General features: G+C 42.8%; 1 protein-coding gene across 1 annotated transcript in view; it reads right to left on the bottom strand.

Moving 5' to 3' along the window:
• LOC130385967 (glucocorticoid receptor-like) overlaps positions 1–21,676 on the bottom strand; it is a 71,024-nt gene that overhangs the window by 6,015 nt on the left and 43,333 nt on the right. The window contains 1 exon segment of the mRNA XM_056594753.1: positions 10,762–11,041. Coding sequence (XP_056450728.1) covers positions 10,762–11,041 — 280 coding nt within the window.

Raw genomic sequence — 21,676 nt, 5'->3', positions numbered from 1 at the left:
TTGGTTTAAACACTTCAAAATCATGAAACACTTTTCTATCCTCCCTTAGAGCCCATAACGTATCATAATCGATGTAGAAATGCCCCACTTTTCCCCTCAGATGCACTCAATGGCTTTGAGTTTGGTTAGATATACACGACTGGATATGATACACAGGCCTTGAAGGTTCTTTGAAGAGAATCACCAACTCTGCCAAGGCCACAAGGCCACACTAGCCCATTATGAAGAAGATGCATGAAGAATGGGTTTGTACGCAAACCGGCCTGATGAGTATCATATGAGGGGGGGTCCCGATTTTTTCACATCCTTTTGGCATGGTTAGTCCTCACATAATTTTGGTTACACACCATAAATATACAGAGACACAGGCATGCCAGGCAGCCTTCACTGCATTCCATCCTGAGCTAACAAACCTTGTTTTGATACAACTGGGCACGGAAAGGTGTTGAAAGCTGGAATTCAATCAGGAACCTTCCAGAAGTTTCCTTTTTTGCTGGAGGTTTCGTAGTAACTTATTGTAGCCTCACTATTAGCCAAAAAAAAAACACAACACACGGTTCATTGATATCCATCTCCAAAATGAAACGCAACCTCTCCATAAGTAGTCTGCGGTCAAGCAGGAGTCCCAACATGCTAATCCATTAAAAGTGTAATAATTCCCCCCCCCAACTAGCTTACATGAAAAAGAGATAAAAAGACGGGCATTCCCGCACACCAACGTGAGACCACGCGCACTGCAGCTATAGTCTCCGTGATCAGCAGACTGGCCCTCTCCTCGCAGAGAATAGACAGATCATCGGCCTGCTCAAACTATCCCAGATGCTTATATTGTACGACCTAAACCTCCACGAGGCGGTCTGCTGTGGTTCTTCTTGAGTAAAAGTGGTGGAGAAACATGTAATCCAAAGATCTGTGGGTTTTGTTGGATGTTCTAAAAACAAGACATGGAAACTTGCGGAAGCGCCAAACCGGAGCAGCATTGGTACACTTTGTCTCTTAGCCACCCAAAAATAGATCATGCAAATCAAACACCTTTAAGTATGAGGATCATCAAGAGCTGGTATCCGATGGAAATGAAACGTTCAAAATCATTAAAATAGTTTCACATGTAAACTATTTTAAAGGTATATAATTTATTAGATGTATATTCAATGGGTAAACCCTAATTGGGGAAATAGATAAAAGGTAATTCTCATTTATTATTTATTTCCATTGACTTGTTCTTAAAGCCCATAAACGTTCTACTCGATGTTGCAGAACACAGATTATGCAACAAGAAGCCATTTGAAATAATGTGTGAGCGGGCATGAGAATCTATAAGCTCATCGAGCTGTTTCCTATTTTTATCATGATCCAATTGAATACACGCTTGAGTTACATGTTACGTCAGCAAGATGGAAACATAGCTGCTCACATCCGTCAAGACTGCAGCCAACGTATCATACGCAGTTTGCAAGGGTACAAATCGAGGAGCTATATATAACATACAAATTAAAGTAATGCTGCTACAACTTCTACTCAAGAAATGTGTCCTCTCTGTTCCTTTGTTCTGTTTTGTATCTCTCCCATGTGTTGTTGAACATGCGTGGGGGAAGATTGAAGTTATACGATTTCAAAGATTGTCCAAACACAAAGCGATTTGCCTTTAACTGCGGTGGAATCAGGAAGGAACCCTGCAGAACCAGCGAGCCTGCTGTTGGAAACCCACGCTCCTAATCTGCCAACATACTGAGCCCTTGTCGGCTGTGGTTTATATCCCAGGGTCATGAAAGTCAGCCACTTGCCTTGTGGCTACCATGCTGGCTTCTTAGGTAACCATTAGCTCCAAAAAAGTCGGACTTTCTGGACTGTCTGGTCAATGGAGCTCGAACATGGTACATTCTGTCTGGGAGGTCAAACACAACTATGCAAAACGTACACAAAATGTATAATCTTTGTCCACATTAGAAATGTCGAGTGACACTGCAGGAATTATCAGCAATTACTGCTTTTTAAAAAATACACTCTTCATACATTACAGCAGTCTTGGTTTATTGCACTGTTCCCAACCACAATCTACACCTTCCTTGGGGCACTCGTATCGCCTTTTTCACAACTTTCCAGAGAAACAACGAATTGGACCTGATCCCATTGATATGATCTGCCTCTAATCCTACTGTGAGCCGCTAACTAAACAAACACGGCTACAAAGCACCGCTATCACAGCAGGTTGAAAAGCTAATGCAGCTGGTCGGCTCCCTACTAGTCTGAATGTAATCACAGACATGTAGACACAGACACTAACATGTTTTTGCTTAATCCGAGGCACATCATAAAAGATAAAGGTAAAGGTAATTCTACGACAACAGGAATTTTACAAAGTCAAAGGCTTTTCAAGAGGACCTTGATATGTTTTGCTTGTTTGCTTGGTACATTGTGCACAAATATTATACAGAAATACATAAAATATATTTGACATAATTACATAGTCTGATTGATTTGGTAATCATATTTACTAACGAAAGACAATAATCAATAATGTACTGTTATAATGTTCTGTCGCATCTGGAGACCTCTGTCTATGTCTATGAATTGAAATTGAATAACCCCCCTGAAAAAGTATGCTTAACATCAATCATTGCCAATTAACATTTACTCATTTGTTAGATTAGCTGCAGACATTAACATCTGAATCACATGTGGGAGGGGTTCCTGTTTTAAGTCAATCAAGAACATTACAATCAGCTGAAACTCTAGTTGGTATAATTAAAGGTGTATTTATTTACCATCTGTGTTTTGTCTCGCCCTCCATCCTTCAGCATAGACACCAAACCGGAGGACAGCAAGGGGGAGAAAGAAGAAAACCATACCGTCACTACCTCTGCCGACAACAGACACAGTCACAGACATCATTTTATCATCACTTACAAAAGCAGGCACAGTTAAGATGTATGAGCTTTACATAAAGGACAATTTTACAGAAAGAAAAGACTCAACAATGCAATCCCTTGCATGAGTCAATGTTTATCATTACTATCACCAGCACAAGGGAGTGTTTCCAGAAAGCGTGCTAGCAATAAGCCTCAGTAACACACGTCCAAGACGTGTGTTAATGTACGACCAGCAGTTGTACTCTGGTATGACCCTGCATGGACGCCCCCAACACAGCTCAGCCTATCTCCGCCTCGGACCACCTCAGCCCAGGGTGTGGTGCGTTCACATAACCTTTTAAGTTTCTCCTCCATTATTACCTCATTTATTTTGTTTGGAGTACACATGGCTGACAAAGGACATTTGTCTGACAGACATTAGTTAAAACTCAAGCTGCGTCTTGCATTTGGAAGATGCATCTGTATACATCAAGTTGAATAGATGTCATAAACAAAAAATAACTGTTTGGTGGGCTCGGCCCCACCAAATAGCGGGGCGTGGCCCACTCGCCTACCATTCACTTTATATTGGAGCGTGCTCACACGGGGCAAGGGATTCTTTATTTTAAGCACCTCCATCGACCACGTGGAGAGCTCCCAGCAGCCGCCGCTGGAGAGAGGGCGGGGCCGCTGGCTGGAGGCGCCACACTGGAGGCCACTCGCTCGGTCGAGGCCCTCGGTGGGCCGAGCTGTCACGTCCCAAGGTAATGCACGCGTATGTTTCTGTTTGCTTTTGACCGACCCAAGAAGAAGTTGAGATATTTGTTTTTAGCTTTTACCATTACATGTCATATTTTGAAATACATCTGTTTGTAACCGTTTTCTGTACACTATTAGGGATAAACCGATCCGCTTTTTTCACCTCCGATACCGATACCGATATCTGAGGTTTAGTATCGGCCGATACCGATCCGATACCGATATAGAAAAACAGCGCGAAATTATGGCTACAAACTGTAAGTTTCATTGAGGGGAAAAGACTGGGATCATGAGACTTGACTTAAACATTTCATGTTGCATGTAGCCGTGGAGCTTGCTGGCTTAGGTAAAGTGAAATAGCTCCAGATAGCAGATCCGTTTGCTCGCTCCATTTTGCAATCACTGTAGGCTCCGCACGGCGTGTTGCTTGTTTATGACGTCACTCACAGCGCACAGCATAGAAACTGAATAGATCAGCCAATAGATAGATAGATAGATACACTTTTATTAATCCCGTGAGAACATTTTCGTGGGAAATTCAATTATCAAAGCAGCAAGGTAGTAGGAATAGGATTCAAGTATGTACATAAACGTAAAAAAAAATAAAAAAATAATAATAATAAATAATAATTAAATATGGATCGGCCCATTTGTCACCGATACCCGATCTAGAAATGTCTTCAATATCGGTACCGATACCGATACAAATATCGGATCGGTGCATCCCTATACACTATATTAAAATTTTGTATCGACAATGATTAAAATGATGAGTGACATTTTGACGTTCCATTTGAGATCTGAGGACTAACCAGGTTCTCCAGGGAGATGAACGCACCTGACAGCAATGGCCGAGCAAAACGTTCTTGAAAGGAATTTTCTCGGAAGAAAAAAACGCATCCCCCATGATCACTTTTCTTTACGGGTTTGCCAGCAGTTGTATAACCGAAATGCATTAAACTCTCCCAGATGAATCATTGCTACAAAATAATTGTGAATGAGTGTAGAACATCAGGGTTAGAGTTAAAAGGTACAAGTATGTGTACATAGCAAACTAATCGCTTAGAAGGATACAAACGTTCTACGGCCTCACAAACATCCAGAAACACTTGCATCCCTCTACCTTCCCCCCTGTCCTCCAGGTTCCTGGTTCCTGGTACCAGATATCCTGCCTTGTTCAGGTATCTAAGAACTCTTCTCCAAACAGCAGAAAATGACTGAAGCCCATTGGCCCGAGCATCACACCACCCTGCAGTTGGGCTTCTGCCTGAGCTCGAGAGTAGGCTCACCGGCTCTGTGAGCCTACTCTCCCCTGGAAAAAAACAGGCTGCACTGTGAGAATGTTTGCTGACTCCTCCAGTGCCTTTACAACACCTTGACAAACTCCTGGATTAGGAAGTCCCTGATGGACGGACCACCGTTGGGGAGGCGGAGGGGACGCGTGTCTGAGCAGGTGGTCAGCAGCACTGGAGCACCGCGGGGCTCCGGGCTCTCACCTCGCCTGTACACATCCGACTTGCAGTACGACTAGGGAACTGCAGACGTCATCGGATACCTCTGCCATGGTGGCGCTCTTCGGTGTTGGACAGGAGACAGAGCACAGCGACCGCCGTCCACTTTGTGGCATGGATCAGCCACCGTCTCTTAAACGTGCCACGACGAAGGAGATGGTTGTGGGTATTAGGAGGAACAGCACTATGCTGAACCGTGCTTCCAACCTAGGGGAAGAACTCGGGGTGGTGGAGGGCCACAAACACCTGGAGAACAGACCTTACTGGAAATGTAGCACTTGGTTGTGTACAGGATGGGATGGAGCACATTCTACTTCATGAGGAAGCAGAGGTCTTTCAATTTGTGAGGCAATATGTTGCATATGGTTGTGCAGCGAAGAAGGTTGCACAAGCTACTCCACATATTGGAAAATATCTCACACCCCCTACACAACATAATGGGGACACAACCGAGGGTCTACAGTCGGAGGCTCCTCCAGCTCTGCCGTCCCCGGAGGTCATCCCTGCCCACGGCACTGGCCTCCCACGAGGACTCCCCTCTGGGCCCCCCCGCGGTAGGGCCACTCACAGCAGGAGCTCCCATCCTGAGTGGCGGTGCACAATGCACATTGTAATTTAATTTGGATTTAAATGGCAATATCGTGCCATCTGGTACAAATTATATCTCCATTGTATTATATTGTTTTCTAAAATATTTATATATGTGTTGTAATTCTGTTTTACCTCCCTAATTGTGTGTTTTTGTAAGTTTGTCATTTATGTGAATGCTGCTGCAACACTTAATTTCTATTTGGAGAACAAATTAAGTATCTCTATATTCTATTAAAGGAAAGTTGAAGCAATTATAAAAGGAAAACAATTATAAAATCTAATATCATTGTCACATAATCGATGAGCCTACCGCGATTGTCTGTTATTTTCAGATAATCAATTCATTACAAAACAAACTTCTACAGGAAAATTGACCTTTTGACCTTAGGCTTTGCCCATTTCGCAACGCAACAGTTTTTTTTGGAATTGTAATGTCAATCGAAACTTCTAAACAAAGTGGCTCCAGGAAAGAGGACATTGATGCCAATAAAATGGCAAACATTGGCTGCCTTAAGTCAAACATAACAAATAGCATGTGAACTGGCATTGCTCTGATCGTATCAGCAACTGTATTTCTATGAATTCTGATTCAATACATGTTGCCAAATTAGTCAGCAATCCACCATTGTGTAACAGGAACCGAATCTGCCTATGACATATCTGCTGTGACCGTTCTGCCCTGCTTCATCAACTGTCTATTTGATCTTTGCTGTGTCGATGAATGGATTGTATTGTAGTGTTCATACATTTCTGCTGCTATTGTAATAGCGTAAAATAGTTGCAAATCCTCAATCAGGGACACCTTTATATACATAAAGGTTCAAAACACCTTTATGTATGGAAAAACCTATATCAGATTTACCTCTGTACATAACGGTTAAATGCAGAAGTATCCTTACAACCTCAAACGGGCTTACCTATATACATAAAGGATTACATAAGAATTCACACAATTTCATGTGACTTTGTGTCTTCTTTAAATACATTTTAGGTTGAATATTGCTCTTGAATAGTTATAGTAATTCGTCATAGAAAATATAAATTACACCCAACTTGGTTTTTTTCTAAATTGATCATTTGTAAGAGTTACTAGCTTGCTACGTGTAAACATTTGTTAAATTCCCAAATGAGCAATATTCTACCTTGAGGTGAGAAACTAAATATCTCACGTGACTTGGAGTAAATTAAACAACATACTTAAGTGCAATCACGAAGAGATCAGTTTTGTTCCCTTTATCGGCACCTATGGCCAAAGAAATTTTTCCCTTGTACACACACACGTGAAGAGCGAGTCTCTGTTGTGGTAGTTTCCGCCGTACGGTCGACGGCTTGGCACGCCATGCAATTTCACTGTCTTGCCTTTGTAAAACCGAGGGGGTAAAATCCCCCCTCATAACGGAGCCGGCTTTCTTGGTTCACTGGACAAGGCGGGGCTATGCACAGAGAGTAGACCTCTTTAGAATAATTTGCATACTACTAATATTTTACATCTACGAATAAATTCCTTATTCGTAGATTGCACCATCTTTCCCCATCTTCATTAAATGCGAATGCATCACCTTCTCTAACATGATCAGCAGCTTGCGGATTTCACAGTCTCTCCAGTTAGAACTACTAATGTTGATATCGCTGCGTTGTCTCTGTTGTAGGGACAACGCAGCAACAGCTATACCAAAAAACCCCTGTTGATTCTACTGATGTCTAAGCGACACCGATGTCCGCATATCTGGCATCAAGTGTGAGGGTTTGTTCATATTATTAATGTGTGTGTGTGTGTGATATCGGTATCAGTATCGGCCTTTAGGAGTTGAAAGTTATCGGTTATCAGTATTGGTTTAAACAATATATATTGTATTTATGGTGTTAATTGATCTAAATACAAATCTTTTGAGATCCCAGAGATGCCCACTATAATTTTGCTGTGTAGTATATTGGCTCTCACAGCCTTCTTATAGCCATCTGGTCCAACACCTTGAATTACTGGGCTCCAGCGTGCGATCAAGGGTGCGACAAATATTTTTTCTAGTTCACACTGGTGCACCTGACCCTGCCAGGGTGAAAACATAAATTTCTTTCGCAATCGCATCATCTCTCTGAGTTCTCCTGTGACCGAACTCACACTCATGGTAGGATCATATCGTGGTCTAAACCAACAAGAGAAAGAGCTCGGTCTGTTCTTTGTGTTTCAATATTGGCAGCGACCTGAGCGCAAAGAGTTACTGAAACAGAGAAAGATAATGAACCGAGGTAGAAAGAACTTAACACATATATGATATGTGTCCTGTGGTCGCAAATGTGGGTCTATTTAATGATATGCGGCAATACATTAAAGGAGACATATTATAGTGTTTTCCCATCAAGTAAAAAACATCTTGCCTAACGCTATTCCCCTCTGTTTCAGTCCCTTCAGAATGCACAGTTTCTGGTGTCTGTAGCTTTAATGCAAATGAGCTGCTGCCCATTGACCAATGAGCTGTCCAGACTGAACCATAGCATGGAGGAGAAGGGATTCTTGCCGTTTTTGCGGACTCCTGGAGCTCTATATCTGTATAAATATAATGTAATAATAATAATAATATTATGGATGGGTATTTATATAATATTATATCTAATATCCCGGCCCAAAAACCTATGTGCTCCCTCGGATGATATTATGAATCATAAAGACTGAGTCGTCGATCAGTCTCGGTACTTCCCACAACAAGTAAAGACTCGTAGTGGGGGGATATTCTCGGCCATGGTTGAGAAGAATTTAGGGGAAATTAACTTTGGCCTTGACTCTCTGCCGCCGAGCTTTCCGGCTGCTACGGCGGTGTACTCCGGGAGCTGAGTCCGCGGGAGTGGTTTAGCTCGGAGGCAGTATGGCAGCCAGCTCCGGGAGACAAAATCCTTTCTCTCATGTCTACATCCTCCGGACTGACGCAGAAGCTCGGCGGGCAGGGTCCGGCAGATCGGCGGGGGAGGCTCGGAGGAGAGGGATTGTAACCCCGGAGCGAGCTGCCGCCGAGTCCCCCCGCCGCAGTCTGATGCTGTCCGCCCGGGGTCCCACACAATCTTTTAGCATATGCTCTGATTGGAGGGGACTTGGCGAAGAAGTGGGAGGTAAGATTCAACGTGCCCCCTTCTAGTAGGAGGGGGGCCACGTTTGAAACTGACCGCCGTTTGGTAAGCTGTAGGCGGGGTACTTGCAGAAAATGGCAATTCACTAAAAAATCATGTACAGACTTTTTTCAAAGTTTGTATGCGGTTGTATGAGTAGTAAGTTATCGACTTCTTGCTTCATAATTATGCATGTGTCCACCCGTTAATATACTATTGCCACGGACTGTATTATGCGTTACGTACATGTTTAGTTTACGTGTTGTTTAACACGATCGTGTGCACACACGCGCGCCAAGCCATCATTCATTACTTTTAAACACTCACTTGGCGGCTTAATAATGATGTTAACTCACGTTTAAATATCATCCAATCCCGTCACCCCGATTCTCGTTTGTCAAGCAAAATATGGGTTTGCTGTACGCGTCGTTTGCAGATGCCATTGTATTTAAAAGTACAAATTCTTACCACTGTTGTTCAGCTCTTTCCCATATAATTTAACCAACGTTATAATTTACCCTGAAACAAGATTCTGTTTTGGAAGGCTGGGATATAAACTACTTTGCTTGAGTTTATTATTGTTATTATTATTATTATTATTATTTTAACGCATGGCATAGCCTACTACAGTCCTCATTCATGCAGCTATGGAAAAAAAAAATATCACACAATATAAAAAAAGATAAGCATTTCTCTCCACCTTATTCTTGTTTAAAAAATCATTCACATTATATGAAAGTTATGGAGAGCGATAAAAAGGTGACCTTATGGCGTTAAACAGCGACGCAATGAAAAATGTGGGTGCACCTACATTTTGTGATGGTGCACCTAAAAAAAAAAGAAAGTTAGGCACACCAGTGCGACCAATGCAAAAAGTTAGTCTGGAGCCCTGAATTATGATCCCCATGCAGCCATAAAGGAATGTAGATCGATGTATCAGGTATCTTTGCAACCCCCCTCAAGCGCCTCTGTGTATACCCTTATTGGGAACTGTGGATGCAGAATATAAAGTAACATTGATTAACTTCATCAAGGCTATTTGGATGTTTTTGATTCTTAAGTTTAAATCATTAGCCAATACACTTTGTGAGGAAGATTGGCGTGGTTGAGAAGAATAATTACTGACTTCCCTATTTGGGTGCTCCGTTGTATATTCTAGTTTGCACTCTTGAGTGCATTCACACATTCAATAGTAGACGTGTCTTTTAGTTGACTTAAGTTTAATTAACTTCACTCTTGGAGTTGATTTACTTTCCATGCCATTGACTTCTTCCGAGTGAGTACTTTTTATTTTATTTGGACCAAAATATAAAACTGCTCACAATCCCACCCTTGAGTGGAAGGAAGTGGGTGGAAACAAGAGAATAGAGTGACAAAGATGGATTGAAAGAGAGAATGACGAGCTAAAAGGGAAATGCTAAATAAATAAAAGAAAGTAAAGGAAACAAAGTGTGAAAACATAAACATCAAAATAAAATAGGTAGCAGGAGGCTATTCCGATGATTCACTTCCTGGGTGCTGTTCCAATAATCAGACGGCCCTGAGCCCATTTGACCCCAGGCTATGACAAACACACACACAACAGCCAACACAAGATTTTCTCAACACTTTGGACTTTTACTCTCACTCGCTGGGAGTTGATGTTTAAAAGGTAAATGGGTTAGCATAAACATGTTATCGGTGTCTCCTTGCTTTCCACTACTTTTATTTTTACTTTAATTAGTATTTTTGTTGCTCAGTTTTCTTTTTTCGACTTTTAGATCTTGATTAAGTTGCTGCCACAATTGTTCCATTGCACAGGAGTCAATCCACCAACTCTACGTTCCAGTGCTCTTAATCACGGAGAACAACACAGAGATTCTTAATGGAGTCACAAATCACAAACATCAAAGGTAATATTTTGCTGTTGGTTGAAAGTATAAAAACAATAATTATGACAATAATGATGACACCATCACTCCCCAGGGTTGGTGATCCAGTTCTGAGCTGTATTCAGTAGGAGTATGTGGACTGTTGTGTGTGAGCTTTGTGCCTTTGCAGAGTGTGTGGACATTGTGGTGGAGGTGGGGGCACGCACCTTCCACGGCCCTCTTGAAGAACACCTTGCAGCTGCCGCAGGTGACCACGCCATAGTGGCAGCCAGAGGCCTCGTCTGAGCACACCAGGCATGTCTTGTGGGCCGCGCCCACTGGCTTCACCGGACCTCCTCCCTCTGTTATTCTGGAGGACGAGCTGAGAGGAAGAGAGAGAGAGAGATGTGAGAGTTTCATTGATTATTTTTGAAAAAAAAAAATGTTGTTTTGCTTGTTCAGTGCATTGTTTCATTGTTTTTAGTTTTTTTATGCTATTGCTTCAGCAATATTTGTTAGCAATAATTTTCATGCTCATAATGTTTGATTTTCAGAGATCTTTGTTGAACCACTGCATTGGAAAACTCACAAAAAAGATTAGAAAGGACAAACAAAAAAAACTAAAATAGGTCGATGGGTTTTACAGTTTTCGGTTTGAACAGTGTTCGAACGGTGATATATTATCACAACATTTCTAAGAATGAAATCCCTTTCATCTCTCAATACACAGACAGACAGACAGACAGACAGACAGACAGACAGACAGACAGACAGACAGACAGACAGACAGACAGACAGACAGACAGACAGACAGACAGACAGACAGACAGACAGACAGACAGACAGACAGACAGACAGACAGACAGACAGACAGACAGACAGACAGACAGACAGACAGACAGACAGACAGACAGACAGACAGACAGACAGACAGACAGACAGACAGACAGACAGACAGACAGACAGACAGACAGACAGACAGACAGACAGACAGACAGACAGACAATCTGTCATCTCAAGTGACTGACAGTTACTAGAGCAAGACAAGTGTCCCAACAAGTCAATTCCATCTTAGAGGACAAGGCACAGATAGAAGGTGTTTGGGCAAGGATAGTGTAATTGTAGTCCCAGCCAATGTGCAAAGACTACCTGGATTTAACAGACACTTCATAAACACAAACACTGTAACAAGCGTTCGCTAGACCATATAAATGTTGAGCTAGTTAGGAATCAACCATAAATCCTCAAACATTAGATCCTAGGTACAAACATAAACAACCCATAAACATATCCCTGAATGCCTTGATCCTTGAGAATATTACAAAGAATAATTAAACCATCTATAACCACCATCCAAATCCTTTCAGCAAATATCGAGAAAACCCTTAGAGAATGTGTGGAAATCAAAACGCGGATTCAAGCCCCATCTTTAGAGGTTAGGAATAAAAAGTACCGTGAGTCATCTACGCTCTCTCTCTCTCTCTCTCTCTCTTTCTATCTCTTTGTCTATAATTAGCCTAAGCCTTAGCCATAGTCCTTGAACCGAGGTATTAAGTTTACTAGCCGCAAGACTACCATTTTGTCAGCTCTCTCAACGACAGAACCCCCCCCCCCCCCCCCCGGAAGTGTCTGCACATATTGCAATGCCAAAAAACAATCATTACACAATGACGTAAAAATACACAAAACACGTGGATGTCAACATTGCCCAAATTTCATAATCTGGGGAATTCCTTGGCTTTTACAGAAAGCCTTTAATCCGGCCTCCACTACTCATGTTTACTTTGTAAATCCAGCACCTGAAGGCAGGGGGCTTTATGTAATATGCTGGCCCTATTGCATTTACATGAACGGATAGTTCCCAGTTCGGGTCCGGTCTGTCCTGGTTTGTCCGTCTGTCTGCTGTGTGCCCTTAAAGCCTGTAAAATACAGCTTGGGAAGCAAATAACATGAGCAAAAATTGGCCCTTTACATCAAGTTAGTTTCCTGGCATGTGGTGAGACTTAACATGAGACAGTCTCTCTTTCTCTCTCCCTCTATCTCTCGCGCTATATCTCGGCCTCTCTTTCTCGGCCTCTCACTCGCTGGGAGAGCCTGACCTAATTTCAAAGCACCCAAGCCCCCGCGGTCATTGGAAAGACGACACTTGTTTATGGAAGTCACGCAGAAAAGAGGGCAGAGTGAGTCTGTATGTGAGTGAGTGAGTGAGTGAGTGAGTGAGTGAGTGAGTGAGTGAGTGAGTGAGTGAGTGAGTGAGTGAGTGAGTGAGTGAGTGAGTGAGTGAACGAGAGAGTGAGTGAGAGATAGAGATGGAAGTAAAATGGACCTTTGAGTTTGTATGGGCCTACCTATTTGTGTATGTCTGTGTATGTCTGTGTGTGTGTGTGTGTGTGTGTGTGTGTGTGTGTGTGTGTGTGTGTGTGTGTGTGTGTGGTGTGTGTGTGTGTGTGTGTGTGTGTGTGTGTGTGTGTGTGTGTGTGTGTGTGTGTGTGTGTATGTGTGTTTGTGTGCGTGTTTTAAAGATAGAAGAACCATCCATGTGCAAGTGATCATAAGTACCTGAAGAAAACACCTGAACCTCATCATGAATGAAAGAAACCGAAGTCAATCATCAACGACAATCACACAAAATCCAAAACCATCAGTTTTTTCCGATGAGTGTCATCATGCAACTTCTGGCAATTACAGCCTCGTGTGTAACATTCCTCTGACATGCTGGAACAACACCTAAAGCATATCATCAATTGACAGCTTAGTCCGTCCACCAGCCACACTAGCTGTGTCCCTCTGTGCTCCGATCTGGGCTCCTCCTTCACTTGCCCTTTCCAAGCAGCAAACATGATGCAACTATTCAAAGGCTATGCTGGCTAGTGCTACGGTTGCTATTCTAAGGCTACAGTGGCTAGTGCAACGGCTGCTTTTCTGATAAACGGCTGTTATTCTGTTGCTGTGTTGGCTAGTGCAACGGCTGCTTTTCTGATGCTATGGTGGCTAGTGCAACGGCTGCTATTCTGATGCTACGGTGGCTAGTGTTATGGCTGATATACTGATGCTACGGTTGCTAGTGCAACGGCTGCTATTCTGATAGCACAAGGTTCTGTACTGAGGCAAATCCTCTTTTGGTCATGCGCCCCGCTCCAAGAGATTTCTTGAATATTGACGGATTTGAGGTAGCCTATTGAATGTTTGTGGTCTGAACATCGATCACAAATTTTGAGTGCCCTACACGCAAACATGTGTGTCCCTCTCTTTTACCTCCGTCTATCTCTGCTGTGAGCCAAGCACAGCAGAGTCACACACACACACACACACACACACACACACACACACACACACACACACACACACACACACACACACACACACACACACACACACACACACACACACACACACACACACAAATAATAAATGCGTTCACAATCATTCCAATGTGCATCCATGAATTAGATGGGAGACACATTTATGCTTGACAAAATCCGAACCAAACACTGCTGAACTAACGTGATGCTGGTAACGACAAACTGCCTTCACTTGCTATTAATTGTGTGCGGTTACCTTTATATACACAAGAGAATGCCAACTACAAAACGCTTTCTATTAACTATAAATATTTTCATCAAGAGCACATGATTGTGTAGGCCAGTGGAAGCTTTCTGGCTTTAACTAATGGATCAAGTTTGCATCTGCTTCCACACAATAGTTTTTAACCGTCTTTATTCCCAGTGAACGTGATCGCTCCCCACACTGAGAGATTAGTAGTTGTTTTCAGGGGCTTTAAATCAATAGGCAGTACTAATAGTCAGTTCAAATATGCAAGACGTCTATTAGACATTTAAAAAAAAAAAACGGTATGCTAAAATGGATCACCAAATATCTATAGCTTATTTCAACAATCTCCTTCGACTCAACATTCATATCAGGGGACCATAATGTGACCTAATGGGCTAATGTGAGAGTATGAGGCTGGGGAAGTGAGATTTTGGGTGACACTTGGAAATGGCTGCGTCACGGCGCATGCTAACCCAATCAGCGTGTAGCATTACACCGTAGAGCTGCGTTAGGCTATAGGGGCTGCGCTGGTTACAGCCCCAAGCGCCAGACTCTGGGTCGGCCTAAAGAGGCTGTAGGCTGTCAAAACATGTAACATGTATCATATACTGGGAAAATGTTAGATTTAAGTCAACATTGTGAAGCCGCTTTACAGAAACCTCAACAAAGGGCACATAGAACGATAGCATAGACAGACTAGGGAGGCACCCCTTCCACTTTTCCCATTCTAAGAGTTCTGTAAGTATAGTACTTACAGAGGACTTACAGTACAGTAGTACTTACATTTGTGTACTTGCTGATACAGAGTACTGATTTGTGTTTGTATTTAATAATACCATTATAGGTTAAACAGCCAGTATTTCAGCAATTGAAGAATAGTTTTGGGCTGAGAGAGAGGGGGGCATGTTATCGCCATGGTTGCGGACCACGGCAACATTGTGATACTTTTTAAGTACCGTCGTTGTGTACGAGTGATATAATGAGCTATGCTGTGTATGAAATGCGTCACACACTGTTCCGATATACCATAGGCTCAGACGGAGCTTCACCATCCACACACACCGTAACGGTATAAAATACGTTTCAGAGAAGCTTTTAGGAGAAATATAGTACTTGACACCTTTTTTCTCTAAATTAGGGACTTATTTCGGTAAAAGTGATAGCACAGATTACTATGTTAACGATCATATAAGACAAATTACTACGCAAAATAAAAAGAAAAGAAAACAGTTTTGGGTTCACTGGCTCGCTATGTTGCGTAAAGTCAGGGTTCGAGTTATGATTCCATCTCTGTGGGGGTCTCTTAAAAAAAATATATATATATATCGATCCTCAAGTAAATATGGAAGGGATAATGCATAACGCTGGCGATGACGTCTGTGTGTGCATACAATGACCGCTGTCAAGGAAAGTGGACTTTTTGCCTCTGATTCACGTCTTTCGTATCCAGGGACAGACTGGGATCAAAAAAAGGCCCTGGCATTTGCACCCACCAGAGGCCCACGGGGCCGCTGGTGGGTGTAATAAGCGGGATAATGCTTAAGGTCGAAGCAAGACACCTCTGCTGCCCGGTTCGCCCTGTAAGGGCTTATTTTCCCGATAATGACCGGCGTTCTATACATTATCCCTTACTTAACGTCAATATTACTCTGTATGTGGAAAGGAAAATAGCTTTATTTGTAATTAAAATATTATGCTGCTGTATCTTCAGAGACCCCACAGGTTGACTTTGCCACAACACAAAATAACATAATGGGCAAATGATCAGCCTATGAAAATAAAAAATATATATATAAGTAAGGATATTCCCATTGTTCAGTTGTACCAACATATCCCCTAAAGGCCTCCATCCCCTTTAAATGTTGGATATATCTGCAGACCAAACGGCTAGAGCGAGCTGGCCACCCAGCCCTGCGAGTGAGGGAACCATGAACAAAGCCAAAGCCTAAACCCAGGCTGTCCTGACATGTGATATAATGCACAGCATTAGTGGCTGTGTGACTTGTTTTAATGTGTCCAACGTTCTTACACAATGGAAGTGCATCAGTGAACCTGTGGTGGACTGACCCCGTCACATGTGACTGCCTGAACTTTCATGGGCAAAACAGCCCGCAACCCCCCCCCTCTTCATTGGTGACGTTGTGTTCTTATGGAAGGACGCAATGGGGAGAACAAATTGAATCATGCCGATGCTGTCCTTTAAGTGCCTGCTGCTTGTGGAGGCTCCTCCAGAGCAGTTATTTGATAAAAAATAAATAAGTGAATGACTGAGAGAGATTAGCTCTCACAGTCTCAGTCTCGTTTCCTCTTTCTAAAGTGTCCTCACACTCTCCCTCTCCATAAACAACTCTATCCCTCGCTCTCCCTTTCTCTCTTTTCAGTCCGCCTTGATTACTCACTCCCCCCTCCGCGCGCCCTACCCCTTCATCTGCCATAGTTATATAATGTTCACATTACTGCTGCTGTTGCCATTGACGCCCCTCAGAGGGAAGCCTCTCGGCCAATCAGAAGCCCCGGTGGGAGGAGCCCTTGGTGGACGTCAGGCAAGTCACGGGAATGTGCGCCTCACCTACCCAGAGACAGGCACGCACACTCCAACACACATATCCTGTGATCGTGCGTTTGTTTGAGTTTTAGAGTCCGCACAACGTGGGTGCATATGTATTAGTCTCGTGTGTGTTGTTGTGAGGCCCAACTTCCGCTCACTAACTCAATGCTAATGTTATTCCCAGACAAGACGCTAGGCCCATGCAGGTGTGTGTTCTATGTTATGGGTGGGTCGATGCATGCGTGTGTATGTGTATGGGTGTGTGCATGTGTATGTGTGTGCTGTGCGTGTGTATGTGTATGTATGTGTATTTGTGTGTTTTTGTGCTTGCATGCATATATCTGTGTGTGTGTTTGTGTGTGTAAATGTAAATGTAAATGGACTGCATTTATATAGCGCTTGTCTAACCATTGGCCACCCAAAGCGCATTACAAAATTGCCCCACATTCACCATTCACGCACACATTCACACACCGACGGCGGAGTCAGCCATGCAAGGCGACAGCCAACTCGTCGGGATCAGTTAGGGTTGGGTGCCTTGCTCAAGGACACCTCGACACTCTAGCTAGGAGGAGCCGGGGATCCAAACAGCCACCTTCAGGTTACCAGCAAATCCGCTCTACCTTCTGAGCTACGGCCGCCCTGTGTGTGTGTGTGTGTGTGTGTGTGTGTGTGTGTGTGTGTGTGGTGTGTGTGTGTGTGTGTGTGTGTGTGTGTGTGTGTGGTGTGTGTGTGTGTGTGTGTGTGTGTGTGTGCGTGCGTGCGTGCGTGCGTGCGTGCGTGCGTGCGTGCGTGCGTGCGTGCGTGCGTGCGTGCGTGCGTGCGTGCGTAGTCTGCTGTTCAATGAATAATTGAGTGGAGCCCTTGGTTGCTAGAGAGGCACCCACAGATATAAAGCCAGCAAGCCACTAAGGGATTGTCCACGTATCCATCCCTCACACTTAAGTTCCCATTCTTTCTTTTTCTCCATGTCCTTTCTAAAACACATAGACACGGACCACATGGATGCACAAAGGCACACTTTGACCATCCACATTAGATCATTAAGGGCCATTAGCAAAGCAGAACGTCTCTGCCATGTTTCTCATTCCCACTGTGGCTGCCAGTCGAGCAGGCAAGAAAGCAAGCAAGCTTCCATTCATTCATTCATTCATTCATTCATTCATTCATTCATTCATTCATTCATTCATTCATTCATTCATACATTCATTCAGATGCTAAAATAACCTTGGACGGGGATGAGGGACTGCCGGCCCTATTCAGGAGCCATCACTTCACTCTACTCAAACAGAACATTGGCGCCATAAAAATAGAGCCGAAAAAATGACCAATACAATTTGCGGGATAGTTGACCAAACAACCAACACTCAGAGAGTCGACGTCCACCATGGTGCAAACAATGGTCGAGGGTGTGTTGAATGACCAGAGAAGTTTAACAAATGAAACCTGCTCGGTTTGAATTGAGTTGCAAAAAAACTAATCAACACAAAAGAAAAGTCTGAAAAAAGCAGAAAGCGTGGTGATGCAACGCGACAACAATGACACTGGAGGCCACTGGAGGCAGCGAGAAGCCAGCAGGAAAATCCTGGAAACTCAAGTCACTTACTCACCGACGGCAGTCAGTCCAGGATAAGTTTACGGGTGCACAATAACAGTTTCCCCAAGACTCTCCACAAAAGCACTCGTTTCAAAACAGAGCAGAGAGAAACACTTTTACGTGGATGGATGGTTCACCTGAAACACTCAGAGACCAGACTAAGATAACAAAGAAGGACTGATGGGTCAGGGAGAGAGTGTATGACCACGACAGGACATGCAATGTGACTGGAATGTTATGCGAAAATTTAATTAATGATAATCATAAGCACATTTAAGTTTAAGGAACGATGCACGACAGTATCCCGGGCCTCAAGCAGGGAAACATAATGAAGTACTTGGCCCCATTTCTTTGCTGTTTTTTTGTACTTTTTCTTTTTTTTAAAGGATGGGGGGGGGGGGTTATGTGAGGTCACATGAATGCTGCTTTGTGTGTTGGAATTCAAAGCTTTAAAGGAAATAAAGCTTTGAGGGCTTAGCCGCAGTGAGCACAACCCATGCTAACGCCACAAGCTGTTATGTTCAGTTGACAAATAAACGGACTGTATGGATGTAAGAATAATCTCTATCTGGTAAGCATGTAAGCATTGCGTTTGGATATAGTCCTATCTATCCATGTGGACAAAAATATAAAATAAAGAAAAACGCATAGCAATCTTGGATTTAGACTCGCAAATCAGACGTTAGATTAACACCTAACGTTTGATGGCTGACAAACTATATTCCGGGGGAATTAATTTCTTTCGCCTAATTTTTTGATCAATGACGTCGCTGGAGGCGGGGGTCAACCACACCAGGTAGACTGGCCACCATAAACAGCCTTATTATAGATCCCATTATATCATGCTTTTTAGGGTTAATAATTGCATTTGGGGGTACTACTAGAATAGGGTTACATTCCTGTATGTTAGAAATACCCCTTTTTATTCTCACATGTTCATTTATGCAAAACCGATTTTAGCGTCTTTCCATAACGGTCTGATTTGTATCTTGTGGCTTTAACGCCTCGTTTCCACATACGTATGTTTTTCGTATCCGTGCTACTGTAAATTTACGGAAGGAGTCGCTAGTGTTTTATGTACGAACATGAATTTATTTACGGACAAAAGATGCGGGAGCATATGATAATGGCCGTTTTTAGGAGACAAGTACTTTGGAACATGAGGATCGACATATACAGAGATAAAAACAAAACCAACCAGGCTCGGAAAGAGATCGTGAGGAGTTTGGCCTGCCAGGTACTTACATGTTTTGTGAAAAACATAAAAACTTTCATACGGTATCTCCGTAAAACGACAGCAAGTTAAATTTTTTGAACGTATATTACGGACATACCGGAAAGAAATTTTACGGAGGGGAGGAGTCTCGGAGGAAAAACTGAGAATCACATAGGAATCACATAGGAATTAATGGACTTTCGGTCGGAGACGGTTGGATCGCATACGAGAATGTACGTGGAAACGAGGCGTAAGGCCCCCCTTCCGAGTAGCCCAGTCTGTTGCGATTGATCGAACACTTTGCGCATGCGTCTGCAAATTCAGACCCCGAGAAGTTGTAAACATTGCGGGTAGGCGGGAGCGAGGACTTAGTCTGACGTCACACTGTTACGGAAGTGAAGTTTGAGCGCAAATGTGCTGTTCCACACATTTATTGAGGGGCTTCCACGGTGGGCGCGAATATAATAGTAATAAGATTTTTCCAGCTAAGCAGACGTACAACATAAACATATGTCATATAACAGTCTAAAGCAAAGGGAAAGGTCGAAAGAGCATGATATCACCCCTTTAGGTAGTCCTTGCGTTGGCTTCGACCATTCAACCCAATGAGTTTTCACCAGTAGAACGTCCTCAGTAACAAAACAGGAAACACGGTCCAACTCTATCCATTGCATTTTCTTTTTCAGCCCCATAAGTTCTGCTATATCATGAATGGGCCGCATCCCAGATCGTCTGGGACAGTTCAATATCTACATTGTATATGTCTGGAGCTGCGATTTGTGTATTCACAATGAACCTGCATAGTGTACCCTTTTTCTAAGAACATCACTTTTGTTAAAAACAAATTCTCAATTTGCAGTCTTGGATTGACTGGGCTGTGTGGGTGGATCGGTTTGGCTCTCCAGAAGACTTTTTTGTTGAATTATTTTGAAAAGAGAAGTGATGGCTGCAATGGAACGTAACATAGAGTGCAGCTTTAGAATTCAAACTGCCAATCAAAATGGGTTATAGGTGCAAATCTAGTTCAAAAAGGAAAGAATGTGGTTGGGCTGACAAGGGAAAAACTTTTGTGTACAATGTTCAGCATGTTTCCATTGAAACACGTTAAGCCGTGCAGGGAGCCCTTGCTGTGATCAGGCATTGTAGCAGAAGCAGTGCCTCTAAAGGGGCACTCTAGAGCCCTGAGAGGGGCAGAGTTCAGGCTGCTCTACTAATTAATTGAAGAAAACAAATTATGCCTTGGTGCGTTTCCAAATTACTGCTCAGACCTTTCCAAAAGTATTGTTCATGCAATTCTGTGGGTCATTGAATCTAGAAAGATGTTTTACAGGTTCAAAAATGTGCTTTTATTTATTAATTCGTTTTTATTTCATTTACCAGGGGCAATGCCTATTAATCAAATTTCACATTTCCACGTAAATGTAAACATGCCAAAGGTAGCTTATGAGCTAATTTTCATCTGTAATCACTGGGCAGGTAATCACAAATTGGTGGGCTCATATTACATACATACAGGGCTGTAAACAAAATACAACAACACAAAATAAATATAAACACATTAAAAAGCAATAGATTTATGAAAAACCTGGAAGAGTTAAGGCAGATGAGGTAGTATCATTTCTCATGATTTCAAGTTTGGTTTGTTTGAGTTTATGTTTAAAGCCTACTCTTAAACTCTCTCTCCCAGGTTTAACCCGAACTGGATAAACCTGTATTGTACAACACAGGCTTTCTGGTAGTTGAATCCCCACAGGAAGTTGAGACATTGAACCACCTAAATGTCTTTCGAAAAACGAACTGCTATAGTCTTTTCCTCCTGGCCCTCACAAACATACACTCAAGGCTGCCGCTTGGTGGACAGGAAGTTGACCAAGAAGTTAGCTTCCAATAAAAAATAAAAAAACATGGCGGCTCAATTAAATCCACAGCTCTTTTTTAAATATTCTTTTTTGTAATGCAGAAAGAGTTAAGGTAAAGAATTACGTAGGAGCAAAAACCAATTATTCTGGGGGTAGTTAGGTACGCCTTACACGTTGATGTAAATCGGTTTACATTAAAACCATTTGCAAAAATATGGTAATCAGAAAAATACATGTATACACTT

This window comes from Gadus chalcogrammus, chromosome 7 (assembly GCF_026213295.1).
Source record: "Gadus chalcogrammus isolate NIFS_2021 chromosome 7, NIFS_Gcha_1.0, whole genome shotgun sequence".
Classification (NCBI taxonomy): Eukaryota; Metazoa; Chordata; class Actinopteri; order Gadiformes; family Gadidae; genus Gadus; species Gadus chalcogrammus.
The sequence above is the reverse complement of the archived record's forward strand: the minus strand, read 5'-3'. Positions and strand labels throughout refer to the sequence as shown.